This window comes from Vidua chalybeata, chromosome 1, assembly GCF_026979565.1.
Source record: "Vidua chalybeata isolate OUT-0048 chromosome 1, bVidCha1 merged haplotype, whole genome shotgun sequence".
Classification (NCBI taxonomy): domain Eukaryota; kingdom Metazoa; phylum Chordata; class Aves; order Passeriformes; family Viduidae; genus Vidua; species Vidua chalybeata.
In genome coordinates this window covers 21,527,052-21,550,804 of record NC_071530.1, presented here as the reverse complement: position 1 = coordinate 21,550,804, position 23,753 = coordinate 21,527,052, and the positions used below count along the sequence as shown (strand labels likewise).

General features: G+C 35.7%; 1 protein-coding gene across 1 annotated transcript in view; it reads right to left on the bottom strand.

Annotated features, from left to right (window-relative positions):
- Positions 1–23,753, bottom strand: part of RUNDC3B (RUN domain containing 3B) — a 50,530-nt gene that overhangs the window by 18,423 nt on the left and 8,354 nt on the right. Inside the window, exons 3-8 of the mRNA XM_053938877.1 lie at positions 16,646–16,779; positions 14,915–15,000; positions 11,800–11,889; positions 8,604–8,684; positions 6,801–6,969; positions 1,982–2,139 (exon numbers count right to left, since the gene is read on the bottom strand). Of these exons, the coding sequence (XP_053794852.1) occupies positions 1,982–2,139; positions 6,801–6,969; positions 8,604–8,684; positions 11,800–11,889; positions 14,915–15,000; positions 16,646–16,779 (718 nt within the window). The remainder of the gene's footprint in view (positions 1–1,981; positions 2,140–6,800; positions 6,970–8,603; positions 8,685–11,799; positions 11,890–14,914; positions 15,001–16,645; positions 16,780–23,753) is intronic.

Below are 23,753 nucleotides of genomic sequence, written 5' to 3'. Positions count from 1 at the left end.
CAAACTTGCTCTTATCTGCTGATGAAGAACTCAGATTACAGCATACATTAAATGCTTCAAAATGCTAGTAATGGTAGGGGAGCAAAACACTAAGTTTTGGTATTACTTTAACATCATTCTAAATGGCTGGACCATGAAAAGAATTGGCCAAAACTCATGCCTTATTACAGACACATTACTGATAAGACACATTCTTCTGACAGGCCCCCTTTGGTTGTAATAAAAAACCCAACATAAATACAAAATATGATTAAAATAAGTTAATTATGACTGATGTTGACCATTAGAAACCTGCTAGGAATATTTCTTCCCCTCCCTCACCTGACAGGCACACTACACTCACAGCAATAAAAATGTAAAGTTATGCCACTCCAAATATGTAGAGTAGTTCAGACTCCTGACTGCAGTGTCTCACAAACAGATATACAAGAACACTGTCAAGATACAACAGAGGGTTATTCCACAATTTGAGCCTTTACACAATAAAGCCATCAAACAAAAACCTGAAAGACCGAGATCTTCAGAACAGTCTGACTGCATACAACTCAGTTAAAATTTAACAGGAGGTATGAACATTCAAAATTTCCACTATCAGTGTAGAGGTTTAAATAAGTTTACACCTTCCCCCACCTCCCCCAAATAACCAGGGATGCCAAAGCAGTATAACACAAATCATTAAGCATATCAGTAAATTCAGATAAGAATTCAAGAACAGGTATGTCTCAAAACCTTACAGTAAATCAGAGGGAAAAAAAAGAAGCTTGGAAAAACATCTTTTTTTCTGACTCAGCTCTGCTTTCGGCTGAAATAAAATGTCAATCCCGTATTCCTGAACATTTTCATAAAATCCATTTCAAGCACTGGCAATAAAATTATCTATCATGAGAGAGAGAGCAGCAGGAAAGAAAAAAGCTTTGCTTACGAGCTTGAAATATTTTACTTTGTAGTAAAGACCCTTTTGGATGGTGTCTTCATGTATTCTCTTTATCATGGATTGTTTCAAAGATCTCAGATGGCTGCCATTTTACTCCAGGGCTCAGACATTTACAAATTAATCCAGATTTAAGGCAAAATAACTTGTTTTGTATTTGTTATGAACAGAACATTCAACTGCTGCAGGTGCACCCTATGGCAGTTTCATGGCAACCTATCACTGAGTCTTCCATCTGCCTGGGTCTTCACACACAGAATTACAGAATGGCTTGGGCTGGGAGGGACCTTATAGATCATCTCAATCCAACACCCCGCCATGGGCAGGGACACCTTCCACTACACCAGGCTGCCCAGAGACCCATCCAACGTGGGAATGTTTCTGCAAAAGGACAGTATCTCCCCACCCAACAGACAGGGCTGAGAGGATAAACTGTATCATGATCATAAGACACTCAAATATTTATCACACTAGAAATCACAAATGCTATTAATAAAAAATAAGCATTCTACTATTTTAGCATTTTGCCTTGCATTGAAGAAAGGGTGATAGTGAACTGTTTTGCCAGTTTGAATAGTTTTAGGACTACCAGATGAACTTCTACAGTCTCTGAGCCATCACAAATAAATTAAAATCTAGTCAAAGAAAACAAACATTTTTATGCCCCTCTTGCCTAACTTTTAAAAAATGGTCTTCAAAAGGTAGCTGGTTTCAATACTTTTAGGGGTAGCCTTAAAACTGGAAGTAATAAAATATAAAGAACATTTTATAAAAATGTGTAAAAAATTTAAGCAAATAACTGTAATTTATTTCAGATTTTAAAAAATTTAAATATTCAATCTCAGAATTATTCTGTTTTACACTACTACAGTTTCCAGGAAACCATTCCCAAATCTAAGACTTGTCAGAAAAAAAAAAAAGCTAAAATACATCAATTTCTTTAAGAAGTTGACTCATTGCCACAGGATTAGGAACATATTGTATAGTTATATAACTTAAATAATTTAAGTAATGCTGCTCTAGCATTGCTTCTCCATTATGCTAACTTACAACTGGTCTTGCAGTTCCACAATGATATATTCCAGCTGCTCCTTCTCCATTTTATGGGCTAGATCCATATCTTCAATTCTTTGTAACAGCAGTTTATTCTGTGAGACAGATTCAGACAGCTGGTTTTCTCTGAGTCGTACCAATTCTTCAAGATAACCCTGAAAATGTAAGTTATTAGAAAGCTTTAAAGAACACACTATCAAAACCACTTTTGATCATGCATGTTCATATTTGTTGGTTTATGATGTACACAATTTTATTTTGGGTTTGTTGTAGGTTTTTTTAATTATTTATTTTTAAACAGACTAGTTTAAATTGACTTTAAATTAGTTTGAGGTTTCCTAATACGTAACAGGAAAATAATATATTTATTTATATTCTTGCAGAGCAGTAAAAAAATGGATGAAAAAACAAGACAGGAAAGCCACCAGCATGAAAGACTAATTTATCTTTCAAAAACAACTGTCACAAGTACAAGAAAGAAAATCAGAATTCTACAACTGAACAGGTACAGGATGTTAGACAATACACAAGAGCAAGAGTAGAATACATCTATGTAGACCTTTATAGTTAATATAGTTAATGAAAGGGATCCAGAATTACTATGAATAAAATATCCAATGTTATTTTAAAGTTTCTTTGAACTTTTGACTCACACATTATAATGACAAAGAAGGTTCTAGCATGTCAGATGTTAGTAACTTCTTAGAAATTGTCAATTAAAACCAAATACACTAAGTCTACACTACATAAAATTCTGCACATTCCTTCAAACCTGTGGAAAAATGTGCAACTATTTTATATGTGGTATACACATATAAAATGGTATACATTTTATAAGAGGTATTAAAAAATGTAGTTCTCAGAGACACAGAATGGGTGTATCTGTTTTCAACTCCTGTTGAGTTAAGAAAACAGTTTTGCATTAGCTGGTAACAAAGTGTAATTCATCACCACAAAGACTGTTAAGAGTTTGAAGCATCTCCGGTATGAGAAGAAACAGAAGGAGCTGGGACTGCTTAGGTCAGGGCTGAAGGAAAGAGGGTAAGGAAAAAGAATCATATCAATGTGCATCAGTATTTAATGGGAGGGTGTATGAATGATGGAATCAGACTCCTTTCTGACATTCAGTGAAAAGAGGCAATGGGCACAATCTGAAACACATGCATATAGGAAACTATTTCAATACAGGAAAACTTTTCTTTCCTCTTTCCTTTTTTTCCCCATTAAATAAACACTGGGTTGGTCGTCCAAACAGGCTGGAGAATGTGTATCTCCAAGATATTCACAGCCTGACTGGAAAAGGCCTTCAGAAACCTGCCCTAGTCTACCTTTTTCTGAGCAGGGGAGATGGGCAAGACAATCTCCAGAGGTGCCACATGACCACAACTATTCTGTTATCTTATAGTTAAATATAATTCTGTCCATTAAATATATTTATATTTGACAGGAACTTTTTAGTTTCAGTACCAGTTCCAAGGAATCTTGAGAGCTTTTCAGTATGCCTAGTTCTGCCTCATCAAGTATTACTGTTATCTTGACTTCTAAGATATTCCTTGGAGTTAAGTAGCACTTCAAAAGTACTAAATGATGCGTTACAACATAACAAATTCCCAGCCTCTCAGAAACATAAAAGATCCCAAAAGAAAACAAAAAAAAAAAAAATCAAACCATTTTACAGAAACATTTTAGACCTGAAGCACCAGTATCAGAAACATAATCCTATGTACAGTAAATACCTCCATCTATAAAGACACAGAGATGCACATCCCACCAGTACAGGTATATAATCTTCCAGTATAAACAGTACACAAATAATTCAGGAGTTTACTATTCAAAAGTGAACAGTTTAAACCATTCCAGAACAGGGAAGGGATAACTTCCACATAAAAAACAAATGTGTAAAGTATGACTCATTGATCTGGACAAGAGACAACTTGGAAAAGACAAAGTCGTTATATTTCCAGAGTGGCCTGGGCAGGGCAGAAAGGAAGAGACAGTTCCTGAGTTATTAAAAAACAAGAGCTAGGCACAATGAAATCAAGCTCTTAGGAGCCAGATTCAAAAGACAGAATAGTTTTTCACACAACAGATGGTAGATTCACAGAATGCTTTGCCAAAAAAAAAGTTTGGATGGTGAAATTTTACATGGAATCAAGGGGCTATTTCACAAGTATTTGGCAGAGACATCTATCACAGGTTACTACACAGACAAATCTTTTAGCTTCAGGCAGCCCCTCAGGTGATATACATTGGCTAATATTACATTAGAAGAAAAGTGGTGCATAATCATGTGCTTTGTGTTTATTCTTTCCTCCACATATACTTTGGTCAAGTACCCAAGATGGGATAGTAGCATAACCAAGGAGTCTTGATCTAAACCAGCAGAGTGTAGCTGATCCAATAAAGCAATGCTAGTATTTAGCTTGCTAAAGTAACACCTGACCCTATCCTACCACTCAAATGGCTCAGAAGAGAGACCTTTTTCTTAGCTGCAATCCAATTGCCTGTCACATTGCGACCTGGTGCTATTAATGGCTGCAGCACACATACTTGGGAGGCACAAAAGGAATTTACCACTGTTTGGGCAAAATTAATTACAATAGAGCAAAAGAAGGATCTATCCGACCTACTGTATCAGCTACTAAAGACATTATTTTCAACTTGGTCTTCTTGTTGCAAACACTCAACTTTCCAACACACAAATGTCAGAAAGCCCTTTTGTTCAACTAAAAAGTCTCTGATTAACCGGTACGTACTGCACTGAGTGCAACTCAGTCGGTCCAATTTACTGGCATGAAAAAAGGGAAGGGAGAGAAACACTTGGGAAAGGAGTTCTATTACACAGTCCATCTTAATGGTCATTTGTTCAAGCTGTAATAAATGTTCAAGCTGTAATAGGACAGATGCAGTATAGTTGAAGTGAATCATATAAAAACTTGACAGGCACATCCCAAATGAAAATTAGAGAACAGAAAATATTCTGACTGTAGGAAAAATAAGTTATTTTGCTGCTGCAATTGCAAATAGGCATTCCAAAGGAGGACAACTAGGAAAGTGTCAACAGCTGTCAGAGTAGCCACCATTTTGAAAATTGCTTAAATGTACCAAAATTTCCAAAGAGTTATCCTACAACTGAATTAAATTCACCCCTATATTAGTTACCTATAGAAGTTAGCAATTCATTAAGAGAATGTTACCAGAAATAACTTCCATGGAATGGGAATGGTTCTAGATCTTGGATGCATGAATAAACCAAAATCACCATTTGCTGTCACAGCCATTGACAACCCCTGTGCTTATGGAAATAAAGGTTCCCAGTGATTCTGACTGTGGCTGTGGGTTACATGTTTCAGTACTTTTTCTACACATGTATGTCACAACTTTGATGGAGTATCTTTGGAAATGAACTACCTGGATATACCAAGAAAAATAAACATCCACCTATTTTGTTCTCTCCAATGCTTCTCCAGACTGACAACACTCTCCTCATCGTGGGGAAAAGTGTGCATTCAAACTGATCCTATGGTTTTGTCTGGCAAGAATGGGAATTCTTTCTGGAGGTTCAAGAGAAAGGTTTTCTTTTATGTATTTGAAGAGATTCCTTTTGACCAGCACGCTTTGCTTTATATAAGCAGGGAAAATGCCCTCTGTACCAGAGAGGACCCAGGAACAAAAGTTTTTTCCTTATGGAAAGTGATACCATACCAGCTAAGAAGATTGGACCAGAAATCTGGATGCAACATTTCAGGTCATATTTCAAAAACAAAGTCTAAGAGACCCAAACCACAAAAGAAATAACTGTATGCATAATTTAAATATATATATAAATAAATATTAAATATCTATTATCCCATGGTAAATCTGACTTTTTCACTGTTACTTAGAAAAACTCTAGCTCTGTTCTTTCAAGTGCATTAAAATAAACCAATTTTGATTCTACCTATTCCGTATTCAGGGAAATAATTACACCTCCAAGCACCCTTGTGTGGTTCCAGCCCTTCATATGGTTTACTCTATACAGAGTTTCAAAAAAATCAAATTCTTATGCTAGGAAAACAGAACACCAAAAATACTACTAGAAGTTATTTTAAAAAATTTAACCAGGTGTATTTTTTTTCCTGTAATTTTTCCTGACCCCTTCTTTCTTTCTTTCTCCACTAGCTCTTTGCTGTGTATGAACAGTCTGCCCTCCTCTCTCTACTAGCTAATATGCATTGTAATTACTGTAGATGTAATAATGCTGTGATGAAAAACTGACAAGTACTTTGCTTTGAAAATGATAAATTACTAAAAGGTTTGGACATATATTTCACTTCACCTTTAACTTAAGGTATGTTTGGTGGTAGATGGAAAACCCACCTTTGGTTTCTGTAGTTACATTCAATATGCTACCTAAATTAAAATCCAATGCAAACACATCTTTTCATGTTTTCTTTTCCCATTCTGCTTCAATCAAGCTGTTAAACTACCTATTTTCTAAAAACTCAGTATCACTGAGAAGGTGTACCTTTCATCTAAATGGATTACTTTACTGATCCTTTTTGTTTAGTTTAAGACTAAGTGTTAAAGTTTAACATCACTATCATCATAAAAGCCTTCAACTGTCAGTCTACCTACAATAAAAATCTGTGACTCCTAAGGAAGAGAAAATCTATGTGAACTTCAAGCTCACAAACTAACAGCATTAGAGATACAGTGTCTGTAACACCAAGACTGGAGTTAATATATTTTCCTGCCTTTACTTAGCTGGATATATCACCATTTGGCTGGTGATGAGCTTTGGTCCCATAGTCCCCATACAAAACTCATCTTTTACCTTCTGTTCCAGTGCAAGCCGGTACTTCTGTTCTACCCTTTTGCATTTGTTGTACCAACTGTTTTCATCTGTGATGAAAGGAGGACCAATGTTCTCTGGAGTACTGCCTTCACTGCCACTACTGCCCAGCGTTCTTAGCTCTTCTTCATCACTGCTGATACTGTCAGAACTGAAGAATCATATTTATTAGCCAAGTCAAAAGCTGTGCTTATAAAAATGCAAATTCTGGTTGAAATCGAAACATTGTAATTCTTTAAAAGCTCTGCAAACAAAAAAAAATTTGAAATGTTGGGATGTGATGGATTACTAAACACAACTTGTATTTCAAGCTTTTGTTTCTATAGCCACCTAAAAATGGACAGAAATTTGCTTGTGGTCTTTGCCAAGTTAGACAACTCTATGTGGGCTACTTTCCTTAGTACAAAGGGTAAATGCATTACAATATAGATTTTGTTTCTCAAAAAAAAAAAAAAAAACAGAAACCCAAAAAAGTGGTTGTCATTACGTCAAATCAAGATAAATCAGAATGTATATCTATGTTTATAGCAAAGATCCTGTGCCTGTTACTTCACAGAATGTATCTCCCTACATAGTAAGTAGACTCATTGTTAAAATATCTTCATATCTTCCAGAATCAATGCATGCTAGAGAATGCAGACATCTGTCTCAAAGACAAGAATTTATTTATTCTAGAGAAGACAGAGGGGATGTCATCAATGCATATAAATATCTCAAAGGCAGGTGTCAAGTGGATGCTGCCAAGCTCTTTTCAATGGTACTCAGTGACAGGAGGAAGAGCAATGGCAATAAACTAAAACACAAGAAGTTCCACCTCAACATGAAGCAGAACTTCTTTACATGGAGAGTGGCAGAGCACTGGCGCAGGCCGCCCAGGGAAGTTGTGGAGTGTCTCTCTCTGCTCCAGGTGTCACCTGCTACAGATGACACTGTCTTGGCAGGGGCTTGGACTGGGTGATTTCCAAAGGTGCCTTCCATAACTAACAATTCTGTGATTCTGATTTATCCCAGTGCCCATTTGAAAACTGTTCCTTACAACTATATTTCCCCCTACATTAACAGAATTTGCTAGGTTTTTTTAAGTAGTGATTTCCATAACCCCATGATCCTGCCATGATACAAACTGAATCACAATTTGTCACTAACATCATGTCTCTTAAGCTAGTAAGAGTAGTACATCTTCAAGACTATTCCTAACTGCTTCTCTCCTTTTGGTAAACCTAATAACAGAAAACATGACATTAATTGCCATGCTTTTTGGTGATGTCAAATTACTACTTGATTTATTAGGTAGTGAGAATTCTTTTTATTATTAATCATAAGGCTGATCAGAGGAGCAGAATGCAGCTAAGAAGTCAGTTTACATAGCCACTGGTCATGACTTTCTGTTATGTGCTAATGGCTTATATTGCCTATGTCATATTTTATATTTATCAGGGTATATATTATTTTTATTTACAAAAAACTACTTTTTGCTAGTTATTGGCTATGCAGAAAAGGCCTAAGAGAACAGACAGGTAGTCTGGTGATCATCGAAGTGATCATGCAGAATTTGTTTTCCACTGAACTTCTATTGTGAATCAAGGAAACAAAATTAGCATGACTCACATTTCATGAATCATGTAACAATTCCAACAATGTGAAAGAGCGAGGTAGCTGAGTGTACAGGTTTGTACTTAGAGATAAATATAATTTTGCATACGAAATGAAAACTAAAAGACCCAATAAAAAGTAAGTTTTATAATGAAATATAATTTTAAAAAGCAGAGTAAAGCTAAAAAGTACCTTTGGGTGAATTTCAAGTACGGTGTATAATCTATGACAGCTGGGTAGCTTCCATCCAATCCCTCACCCTTCAGACAAAAGCTGGTAAAACAGAGCAACAACAGTAAGTTTATTACAAGAAAATTAAATTACAGTGACAGTTGAATATTACCAACCTGAAACTTCATTTTTTCTAATTTTTTTGTGCTATAAACCCGAATTTTTAAACATTCACTTTTATTCTGAGTAATACAGGGAGATGGCAAGAGAATAACCAGAAAGCTAACTGAAGCAGCAGAAACAGAACAATTATGGACAAGCTTGGAATTTTCCACATTTAACATCATTTAAAGGGTTTGCAGAGTGCTTATATAACCATTCTACTAACTAAAAAGTAATTTTCTCAAAAATATTTCAGGTTCTTTCTCCTTTCAGACACTTACAGGTGCTGAGGTGCACAAAGCTGAAGAACATAAATGAACCTAACTTTTGGAAAATATTCTTAAATGGCTGTAGCTTTATAAAGCTTTCATTTACACTGTATTTTACTGGAAATAAATTATTGCATTTCAACTATGCTTAATTATCACAGAAGTGACAAAAGGATCATGCTTTCACAAGGCTCATATTCCTCACTCCTCCTATCTCTGTTATTGATAAACAGACTCTAGTAAGTCACAGCTATTGCTAACTGAATTGCAAAGTGCCATTTTTGACAATGCAGTAATTTATGTGCTATTTGGGAAGTACATGTAAAGGGTTGCTGGGGTTTTTTTCCCCAAAATAAAAAGAAAAACAAAGAAAGTGAAAAAGCACCCCCTCCCAAGACCACAATTACCTAATTCCACATTGCAAAGAATAAAAAAAAAAATCAGATAATGTTCTCATGCAAGGTCGCTCATCTCCAGCCCAAACTCTTACTTACAGTTCCACATAGATAAGCTAGTCAACATTTATAAGAGACACTGAACTGAAAACAAATTTCATATATAACATGAATGGATACAGCTTCTCAGCCATTCAAATCACAATACTATGAAGGCTCTGCTCAGTGGTTCCAAGCAATAGGACAAGAGGCAAAGAGCAGAAACTGACATGAGGAAGAGCTTCTTTACTTTGCAGCTGACCACACACTGGAACAGACTGTCCAGAGAGGTTGTGGAGTCCCTCACTAGAGATATTCAAGAACCATCTGGACACAATCCTGTGCCATGTGCTCTAGGATAACCCTGCCTGAGCAGAGAGGTTGGATCAGACAACCCACTGTGGTCCCTCCCAACCCGAACCATTCTGTGATATGTGGCACAATAAAAACGCTCCTGTAGTACTAAGCTCCCATTTTGCACAGAAAATTCATAGACTCTTAAAAGTTGCATTGACAAAATGTAAATGTCTTCAAGAGCCAATCAGCAGTCATTAACATTAACAATGTTAATATCATTAACAGGTTCCTTTATATTAGAAATCAGAGGACAGAGAAAAAGCAAGTAGTCATGCAAGTAAGCCGTCATACTCTAGTATGTACCACCAAGGCTTTTGAGAGTCGAACACAATTGATGATTATTTATGAGAGGATTTACATAATGCAGACCTAATCTTGCAATGCTTATTCATGTATAGCTGTAGTCCTTCCAAGTACAGGGCTAATACAGAAGCAGTTTAATTTCAGATTATGTAAAGCTTAAACTAATAAAATCTGGTAAGATTTGAATTTTGCTGTAGACAAGGCTAGCACTCTTATCATCCTGCAGCACACTTCTGTTCTTCCAGAACATATATTGAGGATCTAGTTAAGCCAATCTAATGACACAATGCTGGAAAAAGAAGCTATCCTGTGTTTTCACCCTCTCCTTCCCTATTTTTTGCCCTTTTTTTAAGTGCAAGCATGACATTCCCCTCCTTACACTGGTATTGGCACTTATCTGACTCCATGATAGTTCAGCAGCCATCAAGACTGCATTTTTAGGTTGTTTCAATGTTTTTTCCTTTCCCCACCCAGTTGCAGTCCCATAGCCAGCTGAACTAAATACTCTTTACCACCAGAAAGGGAAAACACTGCTCATTCCTTATTTGTTCCTTTTCTTCTCTAAGCATTATTCTCCCATGATCTCTGCCACCAGTAGGAGGCTTCTGTGAATCAAACTAGCTAACAAAAAAAGAAGTATCTAGTCCTATTACTGGGGATGTTTTTTTCATTTTTCAACAATTTGGCTGGCTCATAGAAGGGTCCAACAAGCTCGGCACGGAGGTACATAAACAGCAGTAAATCTGTGAAGGGCCTTTCGGCAATGGTCAATCACACAACGCATCCATTCTGTTTTCTGGCAGTTTACCTCCTATATTAGTTTGTGACAAGCATTAATGCTACTGCAAGGTAAATATTAACAGGGAACTGACAGAAGAATGAAAAACAGCATTATCAGTCTCCTTTCTCTTATGCTGGATTATGAAACTCTCTGCCAGTGGCTCTGCCCAAGGCTAAATTGGCCCAGCCAGGCATATTATCAAGGTCTTGCACCAGCCAGGTTCTATCTTTTTACAGGCACTGTAATCTTTGTATATTGCTGATGGGTTTTTTAATACATGTACATATACAGACGTGCCGTGTTGGTTTTTTTATTATCTAGGGTGTGCTTGCACTTTTGTTACCTCAAAACCACAGTATTAATCATATAGGAAAGCCCACAAAAGCCTGGCTAGAAATTGCAAAGGTCAATTAATGTAAGCAGCTCAGCTGCAGGTAATTTTAACACAAACTTTTACGAAATGGTTATTTGTAGGGTACATTTTTCAAATTTAGAAGTGATAAAGTTAAAGATTACCTTCTACATATGCAGTTACAATGCTGTACTCGAGTAGCAGGACATAACCAAGTACTTAAGCACACAACTTTCCTTACAGTTTAAAAATAACTTTAAAAGTTATCATGTCTATAAGCTTCATTTAATAGGTTTGAAATATCTTCTGCAATTATACTTCTTTCCTTTTAGGATTTCGATACCTGAAGGAACTACACCATAATCATGCAGTTACATAAAAGCATAACTTGGTTCTTATCTAGAAGAAGCATTCAAGATCTCTCTCTTGCCCTCTTCTTTGCCCCAAGCTAAGTTTTTTCTCTCAAACTACCATGGGAATTTAAGAATGTTTTCCATAATACATTGATTTGTAAGTACTCTTCCTGAGCATTTGGTTATGAAGCACACAAATACAGTACCTGAAATCAATTGCATTAAGTCCCAACAGCATACCAGCAAGCATATTTGCTTCTTCACCAAGAACAATTGCTCCATCTTCATAAAACCTCCTTCAACAAAAAAGAAATTAATTCAGCTATTTTTCATATTTAGCAGAAAACTGAAGAAATCCAGTTTAAATTAAAACAATTCATGAACCCCAGAGGCATTCATATTTAATTTCAAATAAAGCAAACTAATAGACTACATAGCACAAAACACCACAATCTCACAATCTTAAAACACAGAAGAATTTAGATGTAAGCAAAGAATTTTCAGTATTAGTCCAATGAACTAGTAGAACAGGATGGCTAAAATTAAAAAAAAAATAATGAAGATATGTTATTCTTTACCTCTAAAAGGAAGAATTTGTGTTATGTACATAAAGAAATAATGATTCCATCACATGAAGAGTTCTCTCTCACAATTGTATTTGCAGGTTCTTTTAAAGTTCAACGTTCAATTTTCATTCCTAGTAGCTGATTTTTTCTTAAAAATATTTTCACAAATCATCTATTTTTCAGGTAGTTTACCTTTTCTTAAAATATTGCATGCTGGGAAGATGCATGCTGGAAGGTCATCAGAATTCACCTGAGAATTACATGTGGTAAGATGGAAACCAAGGGGCTCAGTACCAAAGCCAAGGCTGAAATGTCACTTAGTAAGAACTGAGATGCACGGTTCACCTTTATGTCCTAGGAGCAGATTAGTGCAAGAATGTGCCAGATTACTGACTACAACCAGACAAGTACCAGCAATACTGCCCTAGCAAAACTCCATCTGTTTTAAGAATTGCATGAAAGCTTCTAGATAGTTCAGAGAGAGCTCCAGTTGGCTGCATGGTGAACATCCAGAAAAGACATGTTTTGAGGCCCAACTGCAGAAATTGAACTGTGTTATAATGCATGCTGTGAGAAGTCCCACTTTTGCAGCTTTGTTAACAGACATCCATTCACTATAGAGAAATGAGTCATCCAAGACCTCAGATGTTCTCAGTAGAAGGAAGAAATCTGTAAAACTTCCTCTCAGAAGACAGACATTATAGTCCTGATAGTGAAGCTAGGAAGTACAAACTCAGCTCTGTACTCTTTGACTTCAGGAAGGGCACTAGGAGGCTAAGCTGGCTGAGCTAGAGGGATTCCAGTCTGATTCAGCACAGTGACTCTTATTTGAGAACAAACAGCAGTGCCCCCAGGGCATGCAGATTACCAGCTGGCATTTGTAAAATCACTGCCAGGTACCAATCTGCACTGAGTTCTTTTAAAATAGTGCCTAGGGAGAAATCACACAAAAAGGACAAGGCACACCTTCAATGGTGAGATGCAGAAGTTAGACTGGCAGTGCCAGGGTTAAAGACAGCTGCAGCAAGCCAGCCAAACCAACAGTCCCCTTGGAAAACCCACAAATCTTCATTCAGTGCTATACACTTGACATCTCACAACACAACAGTCTGCTATAATTTAAGAGTCTGACCAATTAGTTAGAAAAATAATTCTGTGTCCATGTCCCCTCTTCCAAGTGTAATATACACATCCAGCATTAAGAATGTGCCGCTTCATTCACCTTCAGGCCCCTAAACACAACAGTGAGGTTTAAAAAGAGGTATCGGCATGATAGATAATCTTGTATTCTACACACACATGTAACACAAGAAATTTATAGTTTATACTAATAATTATTAAATATGCATATAGTAAAATATATTATTTAAAATGCTCAATAAATGATGCAAAGCATCACCCAAAAATCAGGTCAGTTATTAGGTATCTGAAATTCCACATGGGAAAAGAAAATATGTCCATCATTGCTAGTGGTTTTGAAATCCATACAACCAAAACCTGAAAATGTAATTTTTATTTCCATTAGATGTATTTTAAAATATTACTTCAAAAGAAACTTTGCACTTACTATGTTTGGAATGCAAGAGAAGTTGTTTCGAAAAGATATACCACTGAAAGAACATTCAAATATATTAAACATTAACATGCTCAAAAAAATGAATTTGAAATTGCTAATCAAATAAGACCATTGTTATCCACTAACAAACTACACTATCAAAACAGGGACAAAGAATGTACTACTTAACTACATAATTTGTGACCCTACTTTTCCTCATCTCCTCAGAAACCCATGTGACTTTTCAGTTTGAAGCAACATTAGTAAATCTATTCCAGATTTTCTTTGTTTTATGTGCTTCTTGTCTACTGTAAATGCAAGCAAATCTAGGTAAGACAACAGGTTTTGAAACTGCAATGAAATGGGATGTTTACCTAGTTGTGTTTCAAAATTGGCTTAATACTGGCAAACTATATGGAAATCTCTGGACAAACAAATAATATGCTAAATGAACGGAAGTCCTTACAGAGAAAATTCTTTCTGTTTCAATAGTCCATTCATTATGTCTGAACTTTTAGAGTTCAACACAAAATACAAGTTACAGATCCACTTGCATTCAGATGACTTCATAAAAAATCTCTAAGACATATTCATTAGGAGATAAAATAGCATCTAATAATCACATTATCTAAAACCAGTCCCAAACTGCCAGAGTATTCGCTATCACAAAGCATATTCTCATCCCTGATTTTATCATTAGAAGTTAAAACAAGAATCTGTTATATATTTTTCTTATTGTATCAAGAATCCCAGCTATGCCTGATTACTAATTCTGCTACTCTACAGCTCTCAAGAGGTTCCTGGAATTCTCTTCTTTTTTTCTTCAGAAGAAGTTCTATAAAAATTATTTTTCATTGAGTTCTTATGCTTTCTATCAATTTTGAAATGAATAGTACATCTATCCTTACTACACCACAATTTCAGATTTAGTTCCTACTTCAGAGAGGTTTTCTTTGCTTCTGACTTTTCAAGAATTCCAGGCTTATTTCCACATTTTTTAAATCACAAAAAGATTTTCAATTTTGCAGTTTTACCCATACTAAAACCACATCCATACCAGCTCTAGATGCCTTTCACTAGGTTACAGGTCTTTCATTAATGACATCCTTTACTATACAAATAAAGTGCACCATTCACTTTCAAGTCCCTCACTTAAAACAATATTTACTAAAATATTGCAAAAATAAAATTCTTGTAGACCTGGTTGTTTTGAAGTCTCTCAGAGCTGTGGAAATGTATTCAGACAAATGTTTTTCCATAAGTGCTACTCTTATCCATGCTCGACCCTGCAAGACAAAACAGGTATCAAATATTTAGGCATTACAGAAAGAAACAGTTTTACAATCTGAAAACTAATACCACTGGTTTACCTGAGTAAATGACTGATTAACAAAACTACCATGAAACAGAAACAGTTGCTAGGATGTACTTCATTACAGCAATAATGAAAATAAAAACTGCCTTCTTACAAGGACACAAAGTTTATTGTGAAATAAAGTTAGCCAAAATTTTAAGGAGAGGGTGGAGGGTTTTTTCCTTAATTATATGCTCCAGCCTTTTGAAAAGCTTACGTATGTAGGAGGCAGCAGATCAGAGCAGAAAGCTTTATATTTTAAAATCAATGGTATTGGAAGCATCCAGTTGTTTCCCCAGTAAAATGGCAGAAACTTGTCCTCAAAGTGATTCTCTGTGTTCACTCAAATCTTTGAGGGATTTACACTAAAAATGAGTTGCGCAATATTGTTTCAGTAACACCATAATTATAGGACATGCACATAAAATACAGACATGAAATCAAATCCAAGAGGTTTTTTACAAGAGTGTGTAGTGACAGGACAAGGGGGAGTAGCTTCAAGCTAAAAGAGAGTAGGAATATGTCTCTGCCCACCGCAGTAGGATTGGAACTAGATGGTCTTCAAGATCTCTTCCAACCCAAACCATTCTAAAATTCTATGAAATGCTAAATAAAATTGCTTTCATAAATATCAACAGCATAGCAAAACATTTAACATAGAAACTAAATTAAATCCCACTGAAATTAAAAGGACATTTACCTGCCTTTATGTTGCATTTATTTAGAATGTGACTGAAACCTTGGAATTGATGATGCTGCTTAGCTAAGGACTAAAGCCTATGCACCTCCAGTGAAAGCAGAGCCAACTAGCACTGGCAAACCCTTGCTGACAGATTCCAGGCTGAGGAGGACACTTACTTGGACCCACATGATGGGTATTTGTATCAACATGCTCACTGTCTTTTCATATCTAGACATTCAAAATATTCCCCTAAAAAACTGAACACTGTTCTCCACACTCACTGCACAAATTAGGTTCTCTGTCTACTGGTCTGGCATGAAGTATTCCACAGAGTGATAGGAAGTTTTTATTTATTTATAAGAATATTTCAGAAAATAGACTTGCATCAACTTATCTACTGGATTTAAATATTCTTATCTATTAAAATCTCAGACTTCAGAAGGACCTATAAAATAAATCTTAAGAGCTGATCACACCTATTCTATCAGTGCATAAATTCAACTTGAAGTAAAATTACTAGAAGGCGAAAGAAAAAAAATCACCCCATTTCTACAATTTTAATATTTCTCAGGCATGTCCACAAGAACTTAATTTCCCTTAAAAATTGTGTTTTCAAAAAATTATGTAAAGTAAAAAATCTGAGGACAATTCTTTCATAATATAACACAATCACTGAATTGAGAGTTTTTCATACTGAGTAAGGAATCTCAAAGGAAACATATTCCAATTTAAAAGTGGGGCCTTTTAAAAGCAAGTATTTACCAGGCACATTAAAAAAAATATTTTGAACAATGAAAAAATGTGTAGAGCAAGCTAAGTACAATGGTTTTTTCACAGGTACAGAAATGTCACAGCAATGTAATAAAAGAGTCACTTTAGCCTTTCTCTTCCCTACCTTAGCTCTAGAAGAACCGACATTCTCCATGTTCTCAATACTGCAGATGCAATTGTGAGAGACTTTTCGGCAAGCTACGCGAATGTAGTCCCAGAAACTACGAGGACTTTCATAGCCGAACCAGGTGATCTGACCTTAAATCAAAATACAAGATACATCAAGATTCATGAACCTCCCTCTCTGCTTATTGGAGATAAATGTAATTAAATACTCCCCGATATGCTGCCTTTACTGAAAGGATTTTATACAAACAAGTCCATTAATTCCTACTGAAAACTGACTCACAGATGTAAAAAAAGTTGCATTATGCAGCTCTCCCTGGTTTGAAAGTGGTGCACAAAGAGAAGTTTAGGGCAGGCTTTGTGTATATATGTGTACTTTCTTCGGCTTTTTCTTGTTATTATGCTAAAATAATACTCAAGAGTCCTTCACAGAACTCTTCAAGCACAACAGAGCACAAACTTGTAACTTAAAAATATGAGACAAGAAGTATTTATGCTATTTCTACAGGCAACATATATATTTCACTAATACAGTCAAGTAGAGAGATTTTTATTCTTAAAAATACTATATAAATAAAAATATAAAATACCACTTTGCTGTGGTAGTGTTATCTTTATTTTAAGAACAGATTGTATTTTTTCAAAACGTATTTTTATTTGAAGAGAAGCTGATGCATAAGCAAACAAGTTTTGCAATCACAATTTCTTTTGAGTATACACAGAACATTCCCTCAGAAGCTGAGAGAAAATAACAGAAGAGACCTTTACCTCTTCTGGAACTACAACCAAAATCCTTCACATTTGTTCCAGTTTGCAACGTATTGCACTTAGAAAATGAAAGGCAAAACTACACAGCACTTGCAACATCTCCACATAAACTTCAGCAGCAGCACAACAGCTTAACCCAATTTTCAGAGTGAGCAGCAAGCACACTGTTCTCACTTTGGACATACCTGCAAACAGGTATGGAACAAATAAGGTTAATATTGGCCCCTGGTGACTGCCAGCACTGCTGTGTGCAAAAAACCTTGTCCCCACACAAAATGAGCTCTTTTTAAGCTAATTTTATCTTATTTCAAGTATTGAATTGCACTTATGAAGCTTTACTAATGTATGTGAAAGACTTCTAACCCTTTTTCTGTAGAAAGCTCAAATTTCAAGAAAGACTATATTAGAGTGATACTGCAAATCATACATACTGAAAATAAAATTCAAAATATACATTTTTATTTGACATGACTAGACTTAGCTTCAAGCACAGCCAAAGTAGTGTCAAAGATCTGTCCCCTATGAGCTGAAGAAATTCAAGTGGTAGGTTCTTCTCCCTAGAGGGTGCATGATTTTGTGGTCCATCTGCTTCCTTCACCAAAGATAAATTTGTTAAATTCAAAGCATGATAAAAGACTTTAAAAAATACAAAAAAGGCACAAGCAGGAAGAATTAATATATAATATCCAATATGACAAAGAAAAAATAGAATTCCACAGTTAGTTGCCACAGTTACTATAGTTTTAGATCTGCTCAGCTCTAAGGACTAAAATAAAAGAAATTCCACAAGGTATGTGTTTTTACAAACTTACTATTTTTATTGAAATGCCAAGTTTAGTGGACAGCAACAAAAATTCAATAGCATTTTAAGAACACAAAAAGCTACAGATATTTTTCATATTCTTCACCAAATCAAAAACATTTCTGCCCTAGGAATCGTACCTACAAAATTAAATGCAGCTATATGGTGTAAAGATGACTTCATATCATCAATTCCAGTTCCAACTAATAAAGGCAAGCATGTGATATATTAACTTTTGTGGGTTTTTTCTAACTATCTTAAGGGCAGAATATATTTAGCAAAAAACAGTTTCACTCTAGTTTTCTGAAGCTCCTAATGCAAGACAATTCCTTTTACAACTGAACACCTGAAAAAGACATGTTCATTAAAACAAGAGATAACTTTACAATAGAAATCCATATACAGCACTTACTTGGCTTACACTGATCAAGAAAGCCAGCTGGCCATAACTCAACATACTCTGACATTACAGTGGGCTCCCAGCTCATTCCAGCTCTGTAAGAGGTGGCAACTGGTTTCAGACTTCAGCAGGAATTTCCTTTGCTTGAAACTCACAGCCAGCACAGCTGTAAGTGAACCAAGGTCTCCTATATTTCACTATTCTGTTCCTACAAGTTTAAACCTTGCCCATATTCCCATAATTAATATAATCTGAAAAAAAAACTTTCTCAACCTATCTATACACAGAAAAATGCTGGAAAAGACTGACTGAGAATAGTTAGAATGTATTTTAAGAAATATCAAATAAGACTTTAAACTATAGATTTACTAAAATTTTAAAAGCTTTCAGCATGTGAAATTTATTTGGCCCTTAAAGCACTCAATGCACACAGCCATGAGAAGTCTCAAGAATGAGAAATGAAATATCTCCCACTACTCAGCACCTGTCAGGCTTTGCCTGCAGTACTGTGTCCAGTTCTGGTCTCTACAATTCAAGTGCAGGATCAGACTGGAGAGGGTCCAAAGGAAGGTCACAAAGATGTTCAAAGGGCTGTTAAACTTGTCCCATGAGGAAATACTGAAGGTATTAGGTTTTTTCTCTCCAGGGAAGAGAAGGCTCAATGGGGGAACTCATCACAGTTTTCCAGTACTTAAAGACGGTAAAGGCTCCCTCTTCACAAGGAGGCACACAGAAGACAAAAGGCAACATATACAAGTTGTACTGGGAGAAGCTGCATCCCAAGAAAGAAATTTTTTTACAGTAAGAACCAAAATTCACTATGACAACATCCCCAGTGATGTGGTAGAGTTTCCATCACTGGACGTTTTCAAAACATGATTGGACAGGGTGCCAGATATTCTCATCGAGACTCCCATCCCCAAATGATTGGGCCAGATGATTCTTCAAGGACCCTTCTAACCTGGGTCTGTTCTATGATTTCAAAATCATACCTAAATTTTTAAAGATCTTAATAAAATTGAAAGCTAGTTTTAATAGAGAACTTATATTCTGTCAAAGTACGTCATAAGGAAAAAGGAAGTTTCTCAGGAGGTGCACAGGACAATGAGTATGTGGTCTTTGCTGTGAAGTTCATATGTCATCTGAAGATGTAGAAGCTGACAGCTATTCCAACAGAAGTGATGCTGGTTTTGTCAGCCAAACAAAATTATTAGGTAAACATGGAAGCTGCATGTGTAATATTAAACATTGTTCAAATAAATTCCATTCCTGTCTACAGAACTGCAAAGCAAATATAAACAAACAGTGATTTTTTTTTTTCACATCTTTGCAAACTGTTGCACACCTACTTGTATCAACCCATTTCTGTCCCGACAACTAGATACAAATATCCACAGTTATCACAGATCTTTTTCGTGCCCAATAGATTCTTCACAAATAAGATTAAACAATCTGATCCCAATTCAATTACAGCCAAATTTAATTTACAAAGTTCCACAGTTGCAAAGAAGTAATGACTAGGATGTTCCAAGGTACAGACAGGTTTTCTCCAGATTTCCCTATGTTATTTAGGTTGCAGCAATTTTTTCTATCCAATAAAAACTAAATTTCAGTACAACTTCTTGCTAACAAACTAGCGTGATCTTTGAGGAATTTCTGAGATACCTACCCTTATTTTGAGCCTACATAATTGGTCATTAAATACTTAGAGCAGTTCATAAACTCAGTCCTCCAACACAATTATAAATTCATTTACCATTTTTTTCCATACAAGAAGAATGAACTAAACCACAAATTACACCAGAGCTCTCCTGCCTCTTATTAGATGAAAAGAATAACTCAGTATGTGTGTATAGATACTAAATCTAGTAATAAAAGCTATTCTGCTAACAACATTATTGCACCAAATAAAGGGCTACCACAGCTGCATGTTTGTCTTTTTCATGACAGTAGTGCCTTTAGTTCTTATATCCTTAACCTACCTTTTTCACTGCCATTATATCACCATTACCTTAATTATTTAATCCAGCAGACTTGTTTCTCTCAGAACAAAGAGCATTACAAGCTGCATTTTACTGACTCAAAGAACTCCTGAAATTTAGGAGTTACATAGATTGGATAGATAAAATCAGCTTCCATGGACAATCGTAGCAGAAGCTTTTGACATGTTTATAGTGCCTCCTAAACCTACAGGAAAATAGGCACACAAAGTTGTGAAAGTGACAAAATAGCACAGTACAGCACACTTTTTGTGTCCTTATGGGGGTAAATGCAAGTAAGCGTACAGATGACAAGTGTGCTCACAGTAACCACGATGTGCAAAAATTACACAAGTCACAAGACGTACTAGATACATTTACACACTGACACCTGACACTACTTCTAAACACACATACTGGCTAGCAGTTTGGATAGCAAACATTTTTGCTGCACAAAGGATATTACTGAAAACATAGCAAGGCAGTAAATACATCCAGGAGAATAGTTTTCAGAGATATGTTTGAGATTATGGCCATAGAAATCTACAACAGTTATTTATGTTTTTCAGTAGTAATTCACTTAACACTAACTTAAAGTGATAAGAAAAGGCAGAAAGTAATACAACTTAGTTATATAGTAAAGACAAAACACACATCACTTTGAAATTACTTCAAGTTTTAAATCAGCTTGGATAGATCTGAGATCAAATCCCAAGCACTGTTGCTGGGCACTTTTGATGTCTTACTATTTCTGCACTACCCATATATACTTAGCTGAAAAAAAAGACACTTACAGGAAATATGCCTGAAAAATCTGTGACCAGAAATGAAAACAAGAAACAACACAAATGACTACAAGATACTGCTTCATCTCCACAGTACAGAATGGTCAAGAATAAAAAATATTCCACACAACTGTGTAAAAAAAAAAAATCCTGAAATGATTCACCTTGCTTTAAAGATTATCAAACATATACATTTGTAAAATACACAAATTTGTAAAATCCCTTTCAGGACTATAGGTCTTATTTGGACCTGCAAATACATCATCCCTGTATCCCCCCAGAGTAACACTTCATCTCTGCTCTATTGTAAAATCATGCAAAAGCTTATTCCTAAGAAGAAATAAAAAAGCAATTAGTCACTCATCTTTTTTTTCTGTTACTTCTTCTCTCCTTCCTGTTCAAGATTTTCAACTGCCCTGTCCAGTGGTATCATATCTTGCCAGCAGGGATGCTGCACAATTTACTTCAATGACAAGAAGATCACATGCCTTATAACCTCCTTGTTACAATCTTTGGTCGACTCCACATTCTCAACACATCCAACACTTGTAGGAAGTACCAGGTACACTGCACATGTAGTGTTACACAGTACAGGGAAATAGCTCTCCACTTTCTACAGCTCAAGGCAGTCCCTTAAAAAACAGTTAATACAGCTTGCTCAAACTCCCGTCCTTAGGGCAATTCAGATTGTTTTTACTGTCAACAGTGGTCTATTCCTGACTGATACTTATTGGCAGTATATGTAGCTGTAAGGTAGTGCCATTGCTTATTATGTTACCTTTTTTGGAACTATTTTGTGGCAGATGTGCCAAGTCTTCTGTATCACATGAACAGATACATATACTCAAGCAGCATTTACAGACCTCTGTTGTGTGAGCTGGTTTGCTTCTGCCAATCTCATTTTATTACTAAGCAAATACCCATATGTAAAATATTCTTAAAAACATGAGCAGCTGGGCTAAAAAAGTGCATCCATGGGGAAAGCCATCAGTTTTCTGCCTGTGCGACTTCTTGGTCTGGCTCACTACCCCGTGAACACCACAGCCGTGAAAGGTAAGTGCAAAGTCAAAGTCGGGCAGTAAGGGGGAAAATAAAAATCTGTAGCAAACTGCACTGAGTTTAAGAAACGTCATGGACATTTTCACTACAACTGGACAATGTCATGAGTAATTTGTGACAGCCCTACTTTGAGCAAGAGATTGGACCGGATGATATTCTAAAAACTTTCCAAAACTTCATTATTTAATGAGAGTGAATATAAAAAAATCAAATCAACAAAGCCACTCATGGTGGTTAAATAAAAAAACGCTATTTCATTACCCTTTTGTTACCAGGAGCATCAGATGGGGTACCTATCAAAAATCCATTTTACATGGTCCTGGTGTTTCTACAACAACCATTTTTTCCAGAACACCTAAGATGATAAGGCTTGGACAAGCACTATTACAGAATTTTTAATTGCAATGGTTTTAGAAAAAGTGCAAAATTCTAATCCCTGTAGCTGAACTCTTTTCCTTTTAAAATAACCATCCTTCTTCCTGCCATTTTGGGTTTGGGTTTTTTTGTCTGGATCCTAATTAAGTATGAAACCAATAAACAGAAACAGTCACTATATTCCATCAAGACTATGCTTTGCTTCTTAAAAATCCATTAAATTTAATGTCAGAAGAGTTACCAGTAAAAGTTTTCTAATAAAAGCAAACTTCATACTTTATAACATAAAGTAAGTGGTTTTTTTTCTTTTTTTCTTCCTTCCCCACCCAGTACTTCCAAAGGAAACTAAAGATTAAGAACTGTGGTTTGTCATGGCCTCAAAGTAATATACTTAAACTCTCAAATCTGGATCATCTGTTTAACTACTCTGCCATGAGATTATCCTGACAACTTCAGTACAATGAAGCAATTTATCTTACCATGGACAAACAGATCAAGTATGTTCTGCCAGTTTCAAAACACTTTATACAACTCACTGCGATCACCAGTCTGCATTTAGTCTCTTCCTACTGACATTAAGTATACATTCAGAATATATTCATCAATTCCATCAATAAAATACAATTTCTTTCAAGTCCCGAGTTGTAGAATACATACCTTCTTAAAATTTGAAGTACCATAGTACATTTCTTATTTCAATTTTTGTTTTATTATTTTAAAATCTTTAAAAATGACAAGCAGTCAACTAGCTTATTACCAAAACATTCTCCGTTTGCAACACAATCCACAAGTTCCCACCTTTTTCTGTAATTTTAACTCTGCAAACTTAGAAAACTATACTGGTAATTACAAGGGGAAGACTGAAACAAAAACTTAGCTATTTGAATTTCTCAGTTTCTTACTTGAAATGATTTTTTACTTGCAAATTCCATTTGCCA